This window comes from Heloderma suspectum, chromosome 6 (assembly GCF_057233095.1).
Source record: "Heloderma suspectum isolate Gila_16-S chromosome 6, 16-S_ref, whole genome shotgun sequence".
In the NCBI taxonomy this organism is placed as follows: domain Eukaryota; kingdom Metazoa; phylum Chordata; class Lepidosauria; order Squamata; family Helodermatidae; genus Heloderma; species Heloderma suspectum.
Genome location: NC_139463.1, coordinates 92,613,481 through 92,635,379, shown reverse-complemented (window position 1 = coordinate 92,635,379; position 21,899 = coordinate 92,613,481). Strand labels below are relative to the sequence as shown.

General features: G+C 48.7%; 1 protein-coding gene across 1 annotated transcript; it reads left to right on the top strand.

Annotated features, from left to right (window-relative positions):
* The first annotated feature begins 5 nt into the window (after nt 1–5).
* On the top strand, nt 6–12,803 carry LOC146341839 (vomeronasal type-2 receptor 26-like). The gene is made up of 5 exons (XM_084807058.1): nt 6–81; nt 2,317–2,525; nt 8,097–8,324; nt 9,793–9,919; nt 11,893–12,803. Exons 1-5 carry the CDS (start codon nt 6–8, stop codon nt 12,801–12,803), a joined length of 1,551 nt encoding a protein of 516 aa, XP_084663184.1.
* Nucleotides 12,804–21,899: the final 9,096 nt, after the last annotated feature.

Genomic DNA, 21,899 nt, shown 5'->3' with positions numbered 1-21,899 from the left:
GACAAATGTGGGACTTAGGTCTGCCACTGACAGTCATCCAGCTCCAAGGTAGTGGTGAAGCTGGAACTAACAGAGGCGCAAGTGAGATACCACACCATTAGGGATGTCAGAGAATTCCACCATGGATCTCGGGGAGGCTGAATGCCAGTGCATTCAGCCCCCCGAAATCGGTGGCAGAACGGACTGCCCCCCTGCCCCCCCCAGGATGAGACTCACCTGGGGTGGATCTTCCTGGCGGCAGTGGCTACAGTGGCGGGTACGGCAGCAGTTCGGCTGTGGTGGCTGTGGCGGCCGGTCTTCCGACCGGCTGCCGCCACCGCCATTTCCAGTTTTTTTAAAAAAAGACGTCATAGGCTACGTAAAGATTTATGTAGCCTATCACTGTTAGGTTTAAAAAAATCCGTGATAGGCTATGTAAATGTTTACGTAGCCTATCACGGCTGACTTAAAAAAAAAAAAAGATGCGCGTATGCAAATAGCGGCGGCCGTGGCCGCTGCCATTTGCGTATGCGCATCTTTTTTTGTCAGCCATGATAGGCTACATAAACATTTATGTAGCCTATCACGGCTGATTGCAGGAACACAAATGGCGGCGGCTACAGCCGCCGCCATTTGCATCCCTGCTAGCCAGCGGCCGGATGTCCAGCTGCTGGCAGAGCTGGCCGGTGGCTCCGCAGAATCCCTGCGGAGCACAGCTGGCTGGCCAGGATTCGGGGGGGGGAGGGATGAAGCGCCTCCCCCCCGTTCCGGATTCCGGGGGGAGGGATGGAGCGCCTCCCCCCCCACCATCAACATAATCCGCGAAAGGTAAGTGACTTTCGTACATCCCTACACACCATATGCATATCGGCTGAAGAATGCATGTTAATGGTGTGGCCCTTGACAGAGGTAGGGATGTACAGGCTCTGTAAAATCTGCTCCATTTGTGTTTTGCGGATTGTCAGGCACCTTTTGTTCCGCCATCCACCCACAGACAGATGCAAATATTTTTTTTCGTCATGCAGGAAACTATGGAAATAATTACGTAAATAATTGCATAAGTATTTACATAATTATTTACATAATTTACCTCAGTATGTAACATTTAGTGTATTGTTCCCCATTCCATTCAATGTTTCCTCAGCAGAAACTTACATATTTTTTCTACGGATTTAAACGGGTAAATTTCAGGAAAGTAAAAAATCATCCGAACGTCCACAGACTCCACCCGGCCTGAGGGGGGCGCTCTGCAGTAGATTCCACAGGTCAGATTTTTAGAAACCTGAGCTCATTTTAATCCATCACAAATTTCTTTAGCATCCCTAGACAGAGGTAATTTCCTGGCATTTTGGAGCTTGAATGAACATGGAAAGCCCTTAACACAACGTGTTAAACCAAAAACAGTTTTTTTTCTTAGTACTGAATAGATAGATGAGAGAGAGAGAGAGAGAGAGATCAAGCAAAATGGATTATAAGAAAGAGAAAAATCATAGTATATATTCTGTAGGAATCTAGGGCCTAAAAACATAGTAAAATCTTGTAAAGGGGTTCAGATAATCTTAAGGAACAAACATTGTCATTTAAAAATACATTATTACACGAAATGTGTGCTCCCTAAGACATTCCTATTTCAATTTGATTCTTAAAAAAGAAAAGAGAAAAGCATATCCTGCAATACCCTTTCCCCCAACTGTCTTTAGCTCTTGTACGCATCTGCCACACGGAGGACTGACAGCAACCATGTCCTTCAGCTTTACCGGATGGTCCCAGATGATATCCAACAGCACAGGGGAGTTCTGCAACTACTCTGCCACTTCAAATGGACATGGATTGGGTTATTTGCTATGGATGGAGTCCATTTAGAATGGTTCATGCAGAATATGTTTCCACTATTTTCCCAGAATGGCATTTGTTTCGCTTTCTTGGAATCATTTACCAATTTAGGTTACCTTGCTGAGAAGGGAGAGTTCATGAATTGGGCACTGGGGCTTTATGGGAAAGTCATGAACAGCAAAGCCACTGTATTGGTCTTTTACGGAGATGCTCTTTCTATGCTGAAATTAAGATGGTTGCTGAATCTATCACAAATGGTCGATACAATACAAAAGCCAAAAGGAAAAGTGTGGATTCTGACAGCCCAGCCAGAGTTACAATCTTATGGCAAGGAACAACGCAGTTGGAATATACAGAACTTCCATGGAGCGATATCCGTTGGAATTCACTCAAATGAACTTAAAGGTTTCCCAGAGTTTCTTCAGAGTAGAAACCCTACCAGCAATAAAGATGACGGATTTATCAGAGACTTCTGGTCACATGCGTTTGGCTGTGTACTCCCAGATTCTGTTCTGGGAAACACAGGAGGGGAGAACTGCACTGGAGAAGAGATGATTGAGAGCCTTCCTCGGAATATCCTTCCAATTCGAGTAACTGGTCACAGCTATAGCATCTACAATGCTGTCTATTCTGTGGCTCACGCTCTACAAGCGATGTATTCATCCAAACGAAAACACATTGAAGGAGAGAAAGAGAAAATGCAGTCATGGCAGGTAATGGCCTCATCCATGTAATGTGGTTGTCAGTTTTATGTTAAGGGCACAGTCCTATAGAGATAGTGGGCAACTTCTGAACTTGAAGGATTCTGACTATCCTATGCAGAGTAAATGGTGCATGGAGTTTTCATCTCCTCCTTGCTCCAGTTGCCCTGTATTTGTGGTTACTGGTTAGACACACATTTTCTCACTTCTAGCTGTGGCTTCAGGGAGCGAGAGGTAAGAAGCCTGGAGACGCAAAAGGAGGCTGTCTAAAGTGGATTTGCAGTCTTCTCCCCTCCCTGCCCCCAGGACCACCCTTCTCCCCTCCCTGCCCCCAGGACCACCATCCATTACAAGCATGGGAATTGGTGGCATGGAAAGAACCACACTGGCTATGAGGGGAAGGGGATGAGGAGTGCTGTTTCTGCAAACTGAGGTCGGGCATCCTCAGTTTCCAGAAACCAAAAAATCCTATAGCCAACTTGGCAGTGTCTAGTGGCCATAGGATTGCTCTCTAAATGCATCAGTGGGAGAACTTCAGCAATGTAGATGTTCCTTTACCACTGCTGGTTAGTATGGTCAGGCTAGACCTGCTGATGTTGCTCCATTACCATTGTTTGTGATACAGATGCATTTGCAAATAATATATGAAATTGCTTTTGGAGGGTGACACAGCCAGGGGAGAAGAAAGGTTGCAATATGCCTGCCTGAACCTTAAGATCATCCTCAGTGGTCCTTCTCTGTGAGCCCCTGCCAAAGGAAGTGAGGCGGGTGGCTACTAGGAGGAGGGCTTTTTCTGCTCTGGCACCCCGGCTGTGGAATGAGCTAGGGATGTACAAAGTTCTGCCACGGATCTCGGGGAGGCCGAATGCCAGTGCATTCGGCCCCCTGAAATCGGTGGTGGAACAGCCCGCCACCCCCCCACCACCCCTGGGACAAGACTTACCTTGGGAGGATCTTCATGGAGGCGGCGGCTCCGGCGGCGGTTCGGCAGCGGACGCTGCGGCGGCTGGTCTTCCAACCGGCGGCCACCTCCGCCATTTCCAGTTTAAAAAAACCAAAAAAACAAAAAAAGTGATAAGTAAATCTTTACGTAGCCTATCACGGCTAGATTTTTAAAAAAAAAACCATGATAGGCTACGTAAATCTTTACGTAGCCTATCACAGCTGGCTTAAAAGAAAAAAAAAACCGTGCGTATGCAAATGGCGACGGCCATGGCCGCTGCCATTTGTGTTCCTTATTTCGGCACGTCTTAGTCTACGTAAACATTTACGTAGACTAAGACGGTGAAAATAAGGGGAACGCAAATAGTGTAGATGCTACACTATTTGCGTTTCCCTTATTTTCGCCGTCTTAGTCTACGTAACTGTTTACATAGACTAAGCTGTGCCAAAATAAAGAACACAAATGGCAGTGGCCATGGCCACCGTCATTTGCATATGAGCATTTTGGTTTTTTTTTAAATCAGCCATGATAGGCTACGTAAACATTTACGTAGCCTATCACGGCTGACTGCAGGGATGCAAATGGCGGCGGCTACGGCCGCCGCCATTTGTGTCCCTGCTAGCCAGCGGCCGGTAGTCCGGCTGCTGGCGGAGCCGGCCAGCGGCTCCTCAGAATTCCTGCGGAGCACAGCCAGCCGGCCAGGATTCCGGGGGGGGGGGGAGGAACGGAGCGCCTCCCCCCCAGCCAGGATTCCGGGGGGAGGGACGGTACGCCTCCCCCCCACCATCAACATAATCCGTGGAAAAGTAAGTCACTTGCGTACATCCCTAGAATGAGCTCCCTAGCGAGGTTCGCCTGGCACCTACATTGTATTTCTTTTGGTATCAGGCGAAGACCTTTTTATTTTCCCAGGCATTTTAGCATTTTAGCTTTCTAGAATTTCATCTTTGCTGTTTTAAATCTGTATTTTAAATTCCTGCACTGCTGCTAGGTTTTATTGTGGTTGTCTTGCCATATTGTGGTTGTAATATTCTATATTTTTTATATTGTTTTATTGTGTGCCCTTTAGTTTTAATTTTGTGAACTGCCCAGAGAGCTTCGGCTATTGGGTGGTATAGAAATGAAATGAAATGAAATAAACAATAATAAGAAAAAAATTTGGAAAACATCATCCCACCAGACCTTCATAAACTCAACTCCTCAACTTTGTCAACAATGAATGGCATTGCCATTTGATGCTTTCTCTTTTGTGGTCTATGAACTATTTATAGGTGTGCCATTTCTTGTTGCAATTTTATTTCTTAAATTTTGCTTCTCATACAATATTTGCATTCCTGAGGATGATACCTTCTTCCATCTTTTGTCCCCATTGTCAAGATTCTGATGTCATCAATAAAAGACAAATTTGGGACACTGTATGGAGAAATGCTGTTTTCTGTCCTCTTCTCATCATGATCACAGATCTCACGGTGCCATGTTTAATTGTGCCCTCAGTAAGAACAGCTGTGCACTTGTGTGGTGAAGGGAATGCAATCAGCATTAGAAAAAATAAGCAGCCAACACTGCATGGGCAGCATGTGATTAGGGATGTTGGAGAAATTCTCCATGGACCCCAATGAGGCCAGATTCTATAGAATCCGGCCCTCCGAAGTCCGTGGAGGACCAGATCTCCTACCTCTGCCTCTATCGCAAAGTCCTCGCTGGCAGATCCTGCCTGCCGCTGGCTCCAAAGCCCCAGTGATACAGCCGCCATTGCCATATCACTGGCCGGACTGATGAACTGCGGACACAAATGGTGTCCGCTACGCCATTTGCGTCCCTGCTCTTTTGCAAATGTCATATTAGAGTTCGTCAGTCCAGCCAGTGATACGGCAATGGCGGCTGTATTGCTGGGGCTTTGAAGCTGGCCAGGGGCTCCGTGGAATCACCGTGGACCGGAGCTGGCTGGCGAGGATTCCAGGGGAACATGGAACACCTCCCCCCCCGGCGGACCCCCGGGGGATGGCAAGGTAAGGGATTCATACATCCCTACATGTGATGCATAGCACTGATCATCCAGTATTCATGTGTCCAAGGGAAATTATCATTAATCAAACAATGACAGTTTTGCCACAGCATGGGAGAGTGCACAGCAGGAGAGCAAGAAATATGCCGACACAGTAAATGGATTACAGCAGGCCACAACTGTTTGTTCACCACAGCTGAAACCACGTTGGTGTCAGGGTGGACACTGAGCCCATAGAATCCCAGAGTAGTTCTGATTCTGAGGAAGAGCAGTCGCTCCTGGAAGAGGAGCATGCTCCTCTTTCCCAGAACCAACAGCTGACGGAGATTCCTCCCACCAGCATTCCTAGTTTAGTTAGCAGTCCAGGGAGTGACCAAGCACAGATAGCAGACTTGCTGGATGCGCGACGCAGATGCAGAGAGTGGCGCCAGATGGAGGGCACGGAAAGTAGGCGAAGTGCCAGGTTGGCGCGCAAACAATGGCTGCGCCCAGAGGCTCCAAGGGAAAAGGGGAGGGACTCTCCCTAGTCCTTAAGTTCAGGGGTCTGCCAGTAATTCCCTTTCAAATGGGGACCAACTGTTCCAACTTAGTGCATAGGTACTGTGCTGCTCAGATCTAGTTGCAATCAGTATAGTTGTTAAGTTTTAAAAGAAGAATAAAGCTTTGAAAGGAATTCCCTTGTCTGTGTCTGGACTTGGCTATTGGTTTAGACAGAGAGAGACCTCCAAAGAGCCCTTGACAGTTGGATGCCATATCAGGCAAGAATCCAGTCGGAGTGCTGACTGAGACAGTTATCCAGCACTCTTGCTCATGAAACACATCAAGGGACCGAAGCCAAATACAGGTCCACCACAATGCAGACCAATAATCATCACTGCCAACCTGCATGGGAGGTGTACATGAAAGCCCCTAATCTAGGCTAGTCCTTGAAGTGACACCCTGAGCACCACCAGAGTCTGACCAAGGGTTGCAGATCTGGGACCCTATGGTCCCGGGGAGCCCAACCCCCCCCCCCGACAATCTGTGCTTTGGGTGGGGTGGCGTCAGCAGTGCCGGTGATGATGGTGGGTCCTCCTCCTGCCAAGCCGCTGCTGAAGAATCTGGTTGAGTCTGAAGCACCGAGATGCAACATCTTAAAGTCCCCAGCATTACTAAATTTGAGCAGCACATCAGTCGGTGCCTTTGGGAGAACACAGCCAATGAAAGTGCTGGAGAAGCAAAAAGCCCACCCCTTCAATACTCATTGGCTGCATAGACACAAGCCTAGTCTCTGATTGGTTCAGCTCCAGCAAAGGAGAGCAACACCTCTATTTGAAGATGGATGCCATGGGCATGCAGTCTTGTCTGGCAGCCAGCACCACAGCACCATGCCTTGGCACCAGGCTGGGAGGAGCGGGAGCTTGTGCCACTGCCTCCCCATGTATTTTCCTTAAAAACAGAAGAGCTGTCTGGGTGGAGAGGAAGCACCTTTTTTGGAGCCCTCAGACCTGGTGGTGCTCCCAAGGGAATCTCACAGTCAGAAGCAGGGCACCGACCTTGGTTACTATTGCTGTGGATTTCTCCAAATGCCTTGTGCATCTTCCAAAGAGTTGTGTCAAAGATGTAGGATGCTGTAAAGGAGCAACACCATTCAGAATATATCTACAGCAAGGACAACCCCCTCACCTCCATTTTTCTATGCCTATCACCAGTGTGGGCAAGAATCCTTCCCAGCACTTCAGCTATGGATGTGAGAACCCATTCCAGCTCAGGTTCTCTGGGTGCGTGCAGAAATGAGGGCCCCGCTTGCTGCCTCGGACTCCCACTCAGGCCACCCATGAGCTAGGTGAGTTGCCCAGACTCACTGTGATCCTGTCTGGCAAGTGCCTGCATTTTTCTCTCCTTTGTTGGGAGCACAAAAAGGAGGTTAAAAAAAGAAGTGCATATTTAAAAATGCGCAGTTTGCAGTCTAGGAAAGCTTAATAAGCACAATATTAGAGGCATTATAATGCCTCTAATATTGCGCACATTAAGCTTTCCTGGCCCCAAATGGTGCATATTTAAATATGCGCATTCTTTTTCCTTCCTTTTTGTGCACACAATAAAGGCAAGAAAATGGCAGGCGCTCCCGGGACAGGATTGCGGTGACTCCTGGAGAATGTGAGCAGGGTGATAGCGGGAGTGGGGGAGGGCGACGGACTCCCAGACCCAGTCAGGCACCCGCAACATCCGTGGCTTCAACTAGTGGCTAACCTATGCTCCTAAGAATGTGATGGGTGCTGCACTGCAAAGGCAGGGGGTAGGGAAGGCAAAGGTACCTCTCATCAATGGCCTGTCATGCCTCACTCCTTATCTCTGAAGTGTCAGTCCAGAGGGAGACTTTCCACCTCTGATCTGCTCCGAAGTCCGGCCCTGGAGAAGCCAGCTGGCAAACTTGATTAGTTCTCCAGAGCACAGGACCTGAGGTGTGGCTGAGTGGGGGACCAGCTCAGATCACCATCTTCCTGTGGAAGGAAGACAGATGCAAAATGGGACCCATGGCAAGTGCGTGTGAGCATGCGTGCGTGCATGTTTATCAGTGCAAAATATTCCTTTTTTTCTTTTCGGCTTCCCTCTTTCTTTCTTTGAAATGTGCATATTTTCCTTTTCTATCTAGCTCCACCATTTTCTGAAACATGTCTCATTTAACAACAGTGCTGGGGATACGGTTTCATTTAATGAAAATGGGGAAGTAGTTGGAGAACTGGATATTATCAACTGGGTCACATTCCCCAATCAATCTTTCATTAGAGTGAAAGTTGGAAGGATGGATCCCCAGGCTCCAACAGATCAAGCACTGACGATTCATGAAAATGACATTGTTTGGCACAGCTCATTTAACCAGGTAGGACTTCAGTGCAGAAGTCTTGGGAATCATACCAAGGTCAGTATTATTTATTATTATTGTTCTGTTTATTACATTTATATCCCACCTTTTTTCCCCATTTAGGAACCCCAGGCAGGATACATTATCCTCCTCTCCATTTTAGCCTCCCAACAGCAACTCTGGGAAGTAGGGTGGGCTGAGAGTCAGTGACTGGCCCAAAGTCACCCAGTGAGCTTCCATAGCTGAGTGGAGACTAGTGGGGACCAGAACCCAGATCTCCCGACTCCCAGTTCAAAACTCTAGCCACATCACCACATTGGATCTCAGTAAGGGGTGAAGACTTTGAGGGATGTTGTCTCTTGTGAAGAGATACATGGAAAACTTTTTACTGAAAACCACAGTGAATTACATCTCTCCCCTGCCCCCCCGGCCCCGTGTGTGTGTGTCTATGGATTCCATCTATTATCTACAGTGACACACTGAATCTCAAGTCTAGCTTATTTGTCCAACTCTGGCATTACAGACCTCAAAATAATAGCTCTGTCTCTGTGAGGGAAATGATGTGGAGTTCAACCAAACATCTGCAAGTGTACACACTATGAATCTTTCTTTCTTTCACTTTAAATCTCCTGGAGTCTGTGTTCTTCACAGGAGCCATAATGCCTCGTATCATTAGTGTGCTTGGCATGCAAAAATGGATCCCTGATATCATGCAATGCTAGACTTAGCATAAACACAATGGATACCATTGCTTTTGCTCTCTTTGCCATAGGAATGGTGGAGAATTCCACTGTGGACCCAAATGAGGCTGGATTCAAAACAATCTGACCTCCAGAGTCTGCGGCGGAATAGATGACTGACCTCCGCCTCCCTCCGGAATCCTCAGGAGCCAGCTCCACATCACTGGCAATATGGTAATGGCAGCTAACATTACCGTATTCCTGAGGAATGAATACAGCTGCAAATCATAGACTCATAGAATCATAGAATGGTGTAGTGGATGCCACTTGTGGCCATACAGCCTTTAGTTTAACCTAAATGCAGCCGTAAATGGCTGCATTTGCGGCTGTATTCATTCCTCAGTGATATGGTAATGGTGGCCACCATTACTGTATCTCCATGCACCAGTGATAGGGAGCTGGAATGTGGCTCCATGGAATCACTGCGGAGAGGAGCTGGCTCCTGAGGTTTCCAGGGGGAGGAATGGATCGCCTCCCCCCATGGGCTGATTCCCCATGAACCGGAATGTAGGGAATCCACCCATCCCTAATTTGCCACTTTTAAAAGACTGCTCAACATGCTTAGGAATCAAGCAATCATTTTGGTATACCATAGTACTGGGCAACTTGTAGTATATTTTGGTAATTTGGGAAGAATTTGTTTTGTAAAAAAGAAATAAATACATACATACATTTTCCTGAACTCTCTGAATTCCAGTCCCATTCTTCTGAAGTTTAACATTCTCCTCTTTCAATTGAGGGAATAGGCCCAACCCCTTTCGATGTGCAATGACAAGTGTCACCCTGGTTATCAGAAGAAAAAGAAGGAGGGGGAGCCATTCTGCTGCTACGACTGCATTCCATGTCAGGAAGGGAAGATATCGGATAAGAATGGTGAGAGTTGTAGCATGCAGAGATGTGAACCAGATGAGGAATTGGAGAACCAGGGATGCTCGAGCTCACTCAGAGGTTCTGAACTTAATTTCCAAACATGGTTTGGCTTTTTCCCATTTTTGTTTGTGGCCTGTGTTTCAGTTTGTTTGAATGGGGAAAGTGCACACTTGTCTAATGTTGGGTATTTCTAATAGGGATGTACAAAAGTCACTTACCTTTTCGAAGGGTGACATTCGTGGTGGGGGGGAGACACTCCGTCCCTCCCCCCAAAATTCTGGCTGGGGGGGAAGTGCTCCATCCCTCCCCCCCGAATCCTGGCCGGCTAGCTCTGCTCCGCAGGGATTCTGCGGAGCCGCCGGCCGGCTCTGCCAGCGGCCGGACATCCAGCCGCTGACTAGCAGGGACACAAATTGTGGCGGCCATAGCCGCTGCCATTTGCGTCCCTGCAGTCAGTCGTGATAGGCTACGTAAATGTTTACGTAGACTAAGACATGCCAAAATAAGGAACGCAAATGGGGGCGCCTATGGGCGCCGCCATTTGCGTATGCGCTTTTTTTTTCTTTTAAATCAGCCGTGATAGGCTACGTAAACATTTACGTAGCCTATCACGGTGTTTTTTAAAAATCTAACCGTGATAGGCTACGTAAACCTTTACGTAGCCTATCACTTTTTTTTTTCTTTTTTAACTGGAAATGGCAGCAGCAGCAGCCGGTTGGAAGACCGGCCGCTGCAGCTGCCACAGCCGCCACAGCCGCTGCCGCCACACCGCTGCCACACCGCCGCCGGAGCCGCCACCGCCAGGAAGATCCACCCAAGGTAAGTCCCATCCCGGGGGGGGGGGGTTGGCAGGCCATTCCGCCACCGATTTGGGGGGGCCGAATGCGCTGGCATTTGGCCTCCCCGAGATCCATGGCAGAATTCTCTGACATCCCTAATTTCTAAAGTTGTGTATTCTTAACAGAGAAAATGTTCCAAATGTGAATAGAACTGTGTGAGTTTCAGAATGTTTTTGGAGAACATGCAGTCCCATTCATGTTTGTTGTTGTAAACATGGCACTTTGGAGTAATTTGTGAACTGAACTGAAATTCTAATAATCCCCATAACATATTGCTTTTACTTCAGAGAAGGATCTATGCATTTGTGGAGTTCAGTGGGACATTACTTTTGCATTGAAATCTGATTTGTAATCCCCTAGGGTTTGTGTGTGTGTGTAGATGACATCTGTCTGTCTTAAGCTAGTTATAGAAGTGGGGCACCACAATTCTTTGCCCAGTGAGAGACTGCCTGCTGTTCCATGTTGATAAAGACTAAGAAGCCATACAATTGGCATAAGATTGGCCAAAATCCCCCGATATCAGGACACATGGTTGTTTTAACCCCAGCAAACAAAGAATACAGAAGTGAGTCAAGGGAATAAGCATATATAATGCTAGCCACACGAGAATCCACCACCTCAACTGTCATGGCAAAACTAGTTGGGTGTACAACACAATGACACCATGTCTGTTGGGAAAATAAAAACCCAACACACACTAACCAAGGCACAAGAAAGGATAGGAGAGAGCGATATGTGTGATATAGATAGGTGACAGGTGGATGGATGGATGGATGGATGGATGGATGGATGGATGATTCAGGGAAGCCGCAATGTTCAAGCAGGACACATAGGGCTCCTAGGTGAAGTTCATGCCAAAACGGTAAATTCATCACCCTTGAGAGCACATATACCCTATGGAATCAATATTGGAAAAAGGTTCTGTGCTCTCATCATGTGTCAGTGTTAGGGTCAACTATTCCCAAAGATAAACACAAAATATAATACCTGTTCAAGAGAAGGTAATAAGATCTTTCTGGATTTATTCCTTATTATAATCGCTTTATTAGAAATGAAAAAAACAACAACCTTTACGTAGGTTTACAATATGGTACCTTCTATGATTGATACCACTTTCTTCCCTATGCCCTTTTTTAGACATAGATGACTGTTTTCCATGTCCAGCTGAACAGTATCCAAATAAAGAGAAAAACTTATGCATTCCGAAGATCGTAACCTTCTTGACTTATGAAGAACCTTTGGGGACCAGTTTAGCCATTGGTGCTCTTTTCTTTTCTTTGATCACCCTTCTGGTGCTAGGGACATTTATGAAACACCACAACACTGCTATTGTCAAGGCCAACAACAGGAACATCACCTACATTCTCCTTCTCTCCCTCCAGCTTTGCTTCCTTTGCGCAATGCTATTCATTGGCCAACCACAGAAGTTGATGTGTCTTCTTCGTCAAACTATTTTTGGCATCATCTTCTCAGTGGCGCTTTCTTCTGTGTTGGCAAAAACCATCACCGTGCTTCTGGCTTTCCTAGCCACCAAACCAGGATCAAGAATGAGGAAGTGGGTGGGGAAAGGCCTGGCCAACTCCATTGTTCTTTCCTGCTCCCTTATTCAAGTAGGCCTCTGTACTGGGTGGTTGACAACTTCACCTCCATTCCCAGATGTCGACATGCACTCAGGAACAGATGAAATTATCCTAGAATGCAATGAGGGCTCTGTGACCATGTTTTACTGTGTCCTGGGCTACATGGGCTTCTTGGGCCTTGCCAGCTTCTCTGTGGCTTTCCTCTCCAGGAAGTTACCCGATACTTTCAATGAAGCCAAGTTTATTACGTTCAGCATGTTGGTCTTTTGCAGTGTTTGGTTATCCTTTGTCCCAGCCTACCTGAGTACCAAGGGAAAATACATGGTAGCTGTGGAAATCTTCTCAATCTTTGCTTCCAGCGCTGGGTTGCTGAGCTGCATCTTTTTCCCCAAGTGGTACATTATTGTCCTGAAGTCTGAGCTGAACAAGAGGGAACAGCTGATGAGGAGAAATGATTTGAGAAAGTAGGGGTGCAATTCTATTGATGTTTGGACAGAAAAAAAATCCTACAACTCCCAGCTCATGAGGATAATTGGTTTGGGAAAGTAAGAGTCCATCCTTGATCATTCCAAACTCTTCTCACAGTTTAAAAATGCATCGGCTTTTAATTTGGTTGTACCAAGTGATGCTTAAGGAATAAGAAGTGTCAGAAACAAACCCAGTGCCATTGGGCTTCAAATGCTGGTGCCCAATGGACAAGAATAGTTTAATTTCTGCTCTGGAACATAATCAAAAGATTGTATTTTTGAGAATATAAGTGTTGCTACCAATGACTGAATTTTAGTTATTTATCTAAGAGGCATTTCTCTGTGCATATTCTTACAGTTCGAACTCCTTTCAAGCCAATTGAACTTAACAGGAACCTTCTCTCTGTTTAAGTTCTGGGTAGTTGAACTGATAAAATCAGTGAGTAATGAGTAACCTTAGGCATATTCCTCATTAGTTTGGGGTAATAATTGGAGTAATGTCATGCATCAGAATAACTTTGCTGTATAGAATAGGAGACCGTGTCTTTTATAATAAACATGCACTATTTATTATTCATTTGTGCTTGTTTTTAGTATACCGGGGGGTTGGGGGAATTCTGATGAAGAGCTGTTGGACTGAAAGGAAAAGTCTAGGGGGTGGGGGAAGTTCAATGGTAAGTGGATCCTGTTCTTATGGTAAGCAGATCGAGAGCCAAAAGTGGGAGGGATCCACCATTGCGAGAGGACATGGGTTAAAGAAGATGTACACAACACAGTTTGGGTTGAAAGTTTGGGCCGCATTTATTGAAAATATCTGCAAAAGGATACCTAGGATGGGCACCTGACTGTGTCAGTGACTAGTTGGCACTTCTTGGGTGAAAACACATCCAGCCTGAAGGGTGGTGGTGATCTCGCCACCCCTCCGGGCTGCCCCTTCAGGGGGAGGTAGACCTTCCCCTGTCACCCCCGCCCGGTGCTGCACAACACTTTGGTGAATGAGGAGGGTTGGTCTCCCAGGCAACCCTCATCCCCCCGCCGAGCCACACAACCCATTTGGGGGGCCTCCGGCATCACCTGTCACCAAAAGGTGCCTCTGCATCCACACCATCCCTAATCTCTTTCTGCTTTTGCCTGTCCTGGCCACCACAGGAGTCACAAGCCTATTGCTTGTGAAACTCCCCCCACCTGAAAAGAAGGACTTCCTGCAGGCCTCTTTGAAGATCACACAGAAATATGTTGTTCCCTGTGTTAGATAGGTGGACACCGTCCTGCCTGCAGAGCTTCCTCCTTGTCCACAGAATTTCCTGGTGGGCGATGAACCCATCACCATGTTCTAGTAGCCCCCATGCCTTTTCTCTGTTCACCTTCTGACATGCCTGTTCCATGGCAGCGTTACTCTGTGCCCTCCAACTGATTCTCGGCAGCATCGAGGACCACAATATGGTCACCACCAGCCAACGATTCTGGACCACCTGCAAGTTGACCAACGCCTGCTCGACCAAGCCCTTTCCTGGCTCACAGCCCAGGTCGTTCCTTCCCAGGTGCAGCACCAGGACCTGTGGAGGAAGACTGACCAAACCTTGATGAAACATGGTGGGAAGGAGGGAGTCCCACCGCATACCCTGCCTGCCAAGCCACTGTATTGACACCTGTTGGGGAAACTGCAGCTGGAATCTGAAGGCCAACGAAGAAGCGCTTCAAGCAGCCCAAAACACCATACTGTGCCCACAAATGAGCACCCATACCGCTGTCGGTCGAATCCGATCTAAAGAATAAAACATCGGGGAAGGCAAAGAAAAGAATTATGAAGTAGCAGACAAATCACGAACATTGGACCGGAAAGCTCTGGAGTGCCATCTCCCTATGGCCATCATGTGCCTGTGTGAAAAACCTATGGCGGCTGCCATGGAGGCCACCCCAATGCAGAAAGAGTGGGTCCCAAAACAACAATGACCCAAGCCCAACGAGGATAAGGCTGACTTAGTGATAGCCCAAAATTGGAATTTCGTCAACGGTGAACCATCAATATGGCAAAATAGGGGACCTTCACTTGCCCCGCGCTATCCCAGAAAAACCTGCAAAGCCCTGACAGGGCGTAACTCCTCGACTTGGGCTTGGCCAAGGGCCACTAACATGCCCTTGCCAGACTGATCAGTCTTCGATCGTCGAATGAGGAGGTGGATCAGGTTGGGATGGACCTGTACATCGGAGTACCTCAACGCCCTCCCAGATGGGTCAGATTTGGAAGCCCACCAATTCTGAAATCCTAAGGGCCCCGAAGAAGGCCGTTAATGCCACCGCATGGAAGAGGGAAGCCTCATGTGGGGAAGAACAAATGGAGGGCCATAATCTCCAGAGCCCCAGAAGGATATCCGGAGACAAGGGGTGCCTGGAATCTGGCAGGGCAGGTGACATCCATGCCCAACCTTGCACCACTCGCCTAACTTGGGAATCAGAGGTGGAGTCATCAACTCCTTGTACTTTGGCCCAGGAGGCTAAAGCGGCAAGCTTCCCAGTAATGCTCCTGGCAGATGGCCCCTTGTTCCTTGAATGTATGCAAACTTGCAACAAGTGATCCACAGGTAACGGCCATGAATCCTGTAGCTGAAGTCCGCTTCTGAAGGTGCGAAACACCTTACCTGCTCTGTCGTAGGCGGCTCTAGTGCTGGGGGCTATAGAATTCAGAATAGCGTGCTCGACTTCAGAACACCAATCTCCCATAGTCCTGCTGGCATGGGGTCTGGTAGCAGACGTGCCCACGGGGCTAATACCCGGAACCTGTTGATCTCGTTTCGTGACAAAGCATCGGCAATTGGGTTCCACAAACCTGGTACGTGGCGGGCGCAGAACCAGATGTTGTGGCGTAGACATTGGAGGGTAAATGCTCCGACCAACATCATGAACCTTTGGTTCCTAGAGGACAGTGTATTAATAACATGCACCATGGCCATGTTGTCGCCCCAAAAGAGGGCGACCAAATTGGCCATTAGGTCAGCCCAAATATGCACAGCTACGTAAATAGGGAAGAATTCCAGGAAGGTAAGGTCCTTACAACTACCAGTGGTGACCCAACTCTCAGGCCATTGGCCAAGGCACCATCGATCCTGCCATATTAGTCTGAAACTGAAGGCGCCAGTGGCATCTGAATGAATCTGCAGGTCGGCTCGGAGAAGCAGCTCTTGCCTCCAGAAGGAGACGCCATTAAAATCCCGCAGGAATTTAAGCCATACCTGCAGGTCCATGCACATGGCAGAGGTGACGCTGGTGCGATGATGCGGGAGTCGCAGACCACGCATTCCCAGCATAGCCATCACAGGAAGGCGCAGCCAGGGGCTACCACCCTACATGCAAAATTCAAATGCCCCACTACTTCTTGCAGGACTCTGAGGGAGACTTTATAAAGCTGCAAGATGGTCTGGAGCTTATCCATAAGGACCAGTAGTTTGTCCTGAGGGAGGTGAGAACATTGTGTGAGGGTATCCATTTTGATCCCTAAGAATGTTAAAATAATAGACGGACCTTCTCATGGGCCAAAGGGACACCCAGGTCAGAGGAAAGGGATACAAATGCACTGATTAAGTCAGAACATTGACTGCTGCCCCTAGGCCCAGGGAACAGGAAATCATCTAAATAATGGACCACGTTTTGAGAGCCCGCCCCATCTCTTATGGCCCATTCCAGAAAAGTACTGAAGTTCTCAAAAATGGCACAAGAGATGGAACATCACAGGGGGAGGGCACGGTCGATGTAAAACTTGTCCCAGAAACAGAATCCCAGCAAATTGAAGTCCGCAGGATTGATAGGCAAAATGCAAAAGGCAGATTTATTGCACTTGCCCATCAATGCCCTATGGCCGAGATCCCGGATCGTGGCCACTGCCTCATCAAAGGAGGTGTACTGCAGGGAACACAGATAGTCTGGGATCTTGTCATTAATGGACTGGCCTTTGGGGAGAGAGAGGTTATGAATTAACCTAAATTCCCCGGGGGATTTTTTGGGCACTATACCCAGAGGGGAAATCCGAAGGTTGGGTATCCGGGGCATGGAAAAGGGGCCTATGACTCATCCCGCAAGGACTTCCTTGTTGATTTTCTCAGAAACCAAGTGTTGCATGGAAAGGACAGACCTTTGATTAACAGTGAAACACAGTCTGCGCTGACCGCTGAAAGGGTTCCTAAAACCCATCATGAAGCCGTGTTCCAGGTAGATCTCGTCCTTCCAGCTGGTAGGGATGTACGAACGTTACTTACCTTTTTGAAGGGTGACATTCGCGGTGGGGGGAAGGCGCTCCATCCCTCCCCCCGAAATTCTCTCTGGCTGGCTCCGCTCCATGGAGATTCTGCGGAGCTGCTGGCCGGGGCCGCCCGCAGCTGGACATCCAGCCACTGGGCAACCTGCAGGGATGCAAATGGTGGCTGCCATAGCCGCTACCATTTCCGTCCCTATATTTTGCCGTGATAGGCTACACAAGTATTTATGTAGCCTATCATGGCAAAAACACACACACAAAAACAGCGAACGCAAATGGCGGCAGCTACGGCGGCCGCCATTTCCATTCCCTTTGTTTTTTTTGCCATTTTAGGCACACACAAAAAAAGGAATGCAAATGGCGTAGTAGCCACCATTTGCATTCCTTTTTTTTTTTTTTTTTGCTGTAATAGCCTGTGTAAATATTTACATAGGCTAAAACGGCAAAAAAAAAGGGAACGCAAATGGTGGCCGCTGTAGTCGCCGCCATTTGCATTCATTGTTTTTTGTGGGTTTTTTGCCGTGATAGGCTACGTAAATACTTACGTAGTCTATCATGGCCTCCGCAGGGACGCAAATGGCTATAATGAGGAAGCGCCTATGACGGCTATAACGAGGAAGCGAATGAATGTGGCGGAGGTATTTACGTAGCCTATCACGGCAAAAGGCAGGGACAAAAATGGCGTAGCAGCTGCCATTTGCATCCCTGCCTTTTGCTGTGATAGGCTACGTAAGTATTTATGTAGCCTATCACGGCCTAATGCAAGGACGCATTTGTGGCTGCAGCAGCCTGGCTGCATGGCCTTGCCATGGAGCGGAGCCAGATGGGAAGGATTCTTGGGGGAGGGGCGGATCACCTCCCCCCCCACTGCGGATCCCGGGAATGGAACAAGGTAAGGGATTTGTACATCCATACCTCAAGGAGAGCCAGCGAGGATGAGGTGGAAGCTTCAGCGGCATCCAGGCATGCTGAAAGAGAGAGCAGCAGTGAACGTTGGGTCTGCTGTCGTGTTCTTTGGACTAGGGACGTCAGAGAATTCCACCACGGATCTCTGTGAGGCCGAACGCCAGTGCATTTGGCCCCCCCAAAATCTGTGGCGGGACGAAGCCCCCCGCCCCCCACCCCATGAAAGGTGCATGAAACGGAGCACTTACCTGCTGCTGTCCATGCTGACTTGCGAATGGCGGCCGTGTCTGCGACCGCCATTCGCTTCCTCATTATACCCGTAAATACTAACACCATTTGCGTCCCTGCGGAGGCCATGATAGGCTACGTAATTATTTACGTAGCCTATCACGGCAAAACAAAAACAGTGGATGCAAATGGCGACGGCGACGGCATCCGCCGTTTGCGTTCCCCTTTTTTTTTTTGCTGTTTTAGCCTACGTAAATATTTACGTAGGCTATTACAGCGGGGGGGGGGAAGGGAACACAAATGGTGGCCACTATGCCATTTGCATCCGCTGTTTCTTTGTTTTTTGCTGTATATTTACATAAAATAATTACGTAGCCTATCATGGCAAAATACAGGGACACAAATGGCGGCAGCTATGGCAGCCGCCATTTGCGTCCCTGCAGGCTGCCCAGAGGCTGGATGTCTGGCTGCGGGCAGCCCCGGCCAGTGGCTCTGAGGAATCTCCGCGGAGCGGAGCCGGCCAAAGAGATTTTCGGGGGGAGGGATGGAGCGTCTCCCTCCACTGCATATGTCACCCTTCAAAAAGGTGAGTGACTTTTGTACATCCCTAGGCTGGACCGCCGTGGTTTTTCTAGGCCTGGCCGAGGGGGTGGGGGGATCCCTGAGGAATGCTCAGCAGGTTCCAGGCGGGAAAGGATTGAAGCCAGGACTGGATCCGCATCATCCTCAGACTCGGCGTTGGGCCTAAGCTGTGGCCTCTTAGCGGAGTGTCATGGAGCCTTACCCTTTCCTTCTTTACCACCCTGGCCCTTCTTAGGAGGCATGGTGTACACAAAAAGTCAAAGCGAAAGGGAGAGGTGGAGGTTTAGGAGTTGGTGACTGCCCTTAGACACCCAGTGGGCCAAATGGCAAGGGAAAAGGGGAGTAGGACCAGGATCCCTGGTCCCAGTGTAATGCTCGAACCACTACACCAGGCTAGTCCAAGCACATGACTCAAAGCCCAGCCCCGGGACTTGCAGGCAGGCACCTCTCCCTGCTGAGGCTGAAATTCTAACTAGGGCTAGCCGGCTGTGCTTCAAAGGAGACAGAGCCAGCACCTCTAGCCCTCTGCTGTAGGGCAAGGGTAGGCCAGAGGAGGCCTCATGGCTGGAGGCCTGGCATGGGCACCGACCGGTTACCACCCCCACCCTGGACAAGAACAAACCCGAGGGCCAACAGCCCAGGAGAGACTGCCCCCTGGTTGGTGGCCAGTGAAGGCCCTGAGAGGGGCATGAGCATGCGGCAGAGCGAGCCCAAATGGCCCCCGGCTGTCAGGGATGCAAGCCGGGAGCCGTTGGCCGCTGAAGGGTGAATAGTAGACCCAAGGGAGGCGTGTGCTGCACGCGTTGCTATCGGGAGCGCCACTGCCCCGTGGCAACGAAGCACAGCCACCATAGCCAGGGAGACCAGAAAGGCTGCCTGCTGTTTCCTCCGGGTGAGCAGAGAGGCGAGGAGTGCATGCACCGCCGAAGCGAGCGCTGGCATCCCTGGAGGCAAGCACCAGCGGCCGCAAGGACGGGGCGAGTTGGCCGAGTGCCAAGTCCTACGCATCCCGGGCCGGCAGTGATAGGGCAGATCCTGAACATCTTCAGCAAAGAAGGCAGAAGGTTGAGGCAGTCAGGCATTGTCTCCAGCGAAGGCTGTCGATCTCTCTTGCTTGGAGTCGCGTGAGCAAGAGAGCTTAGGTTGGGAGGGGGGCAGAGCTTAAGGCAACTCTGCCTGCCCATCCTTGCATGGTGCTGCCACTGGGGGTGCACCAATGACAGACAGCCATGTCTTCTCACCCCACCCGTGCACAATGGCCCCCACTTTCAGCCAGACAAGCTGGCGCCGGGGTTAGGGCATTTCTCTCCCACCCTACTTCCTTCTCATTTCCTGTCATCCCCAATCTTTAACTTTCTACCAGTCCTTTCTCTCTCTCTGTCTCTTCTGTTTCTCTTTCTGTCTCTGCGCATGAAGCATCACCGGAGGAGATCTAACTGCCTGGCATGTGTAGAGACATAAACATTGTCCAACATTCCCATCCACCCCATCTCTCCAAGGGAAAGACCAGATGGGGGAAGCACACATGTAGGCATGTCATTTCAAGGGGGGAGATGGGGGTCTCCTCTGACGTAGCAGGCCTGAGAGGGATATGATGCTTGGGGTGTGCTGCTTGTAGCTGCTCTTCCTAGCACCATTGTGACTGATTATGTTGCTAGTAATGAGAAATATCAAAGCAAGATTCGAAGATAATATGTTTGTTTCATACATTTTTAAGAGCCACGAAGGAAAGGTGCATCTTGGCAGTGTTGGTGTAGGGAACATACTGATTCTGAACAATCATTTATATAACAGGACATTCGTGGGGCACTGTTTTCTCCTCTAGAAAGTGCTCACATAGAGTGTACATAGAATGTGAAGCTAGACAACTGGGTTCCAAAATCTTAGCCCACACATTTTTTTCTGCTGCAAAGTGATGTTGGGAGTGTGCAATTTCACACAAAGAAACAGTGTTCTGGAAGAAGATGCTTAAACTTTACAAATCTGTGCATGCATGTACACATAAACACACACAAGGCCTCATGGATGTTGTGAAGGTCAAGAAGGCTTGAGGCTTCAGCATGCATGCTTTATAGAAGGCCCTCTAAGCTGTTTTTTTTTTTTTTTTGCTTCAATCCTACTATAGATCGACAAGGAAGAAGTTACGACAACTGATACTTGCGATTTTCTGAGAGATATAGAGCCAGTGGAAACATATTAAATTCAAGGAAATAGACTGGATCTAGAGCAACAAGAACAAAAAGTTACCATATTGTTAATCAGGACAGTATTTCCAGAGAAATGTATTTCCTCTCTCACTCCAGAATAGTCTTTAATTGGTAGTAGGGATGTCAGAGAATTCCGCCATGAATCTCGGGGCGGCCGAATGCCAGCACATTCGGCCCCCTGAAATCGGTGGCGGAATGGTCTGCCCCCCCACCCCCCCGGTACGGGACTTACCTTGGGCAGATCTTCCTGGTGGCAGCGGCTCTGGCGGCAGTTCGGCGGCGGTTCGGCGGTGGCGGCTGCGGCGGCCAGTCTTCCAACCAGCTGCCACCACTGCCATTTCCAGTTAAAAAACAAAACAAAAAATGTGATAGGCTACGTAAGATTTACGTAGCCTATCTCGGCTAGATTTTTAAAAAACACCGTGATAGGCTATGTAAATGTTTACGTAGCCTATCACGGCTGATTTAAAAGAAAAAAAAAATGCACGTAGATGCTACGCTATTTGCATTCCCCTTATTTTCGCCGTCTTAGTCCACGTAAATGTTTACGTAGACTAAGACGTGCCAAAATAAGGAACGCAAATGGCGGCGCCCATAGGCGCCACCATTTGCATACAAGCATTTTTTTCTTTTAAATCAGCCCTGATAGACTACATAAACATTTACGTAGCCTATCACGGCTGACTGCAGGGACGCAAACGGCGGCGGCTATGGCCGCCGCCATTTGCGGAGCTGGCCGGCCAGGATTCGGGGGGAGGGGCGGAGCGCCTCCCCCCCCGGCCAGAATTTTGGTGGGAGGGATGGAGCACCTCCCCCCCACCACAAATGTCACCCTTCAAAAAGGTAAGTGACTTTCGTACATCCCTAATTGCTAGTCCTGCTATGGTTCTTTTCTATCCAACAAATAAAGACATACAATTTTTAT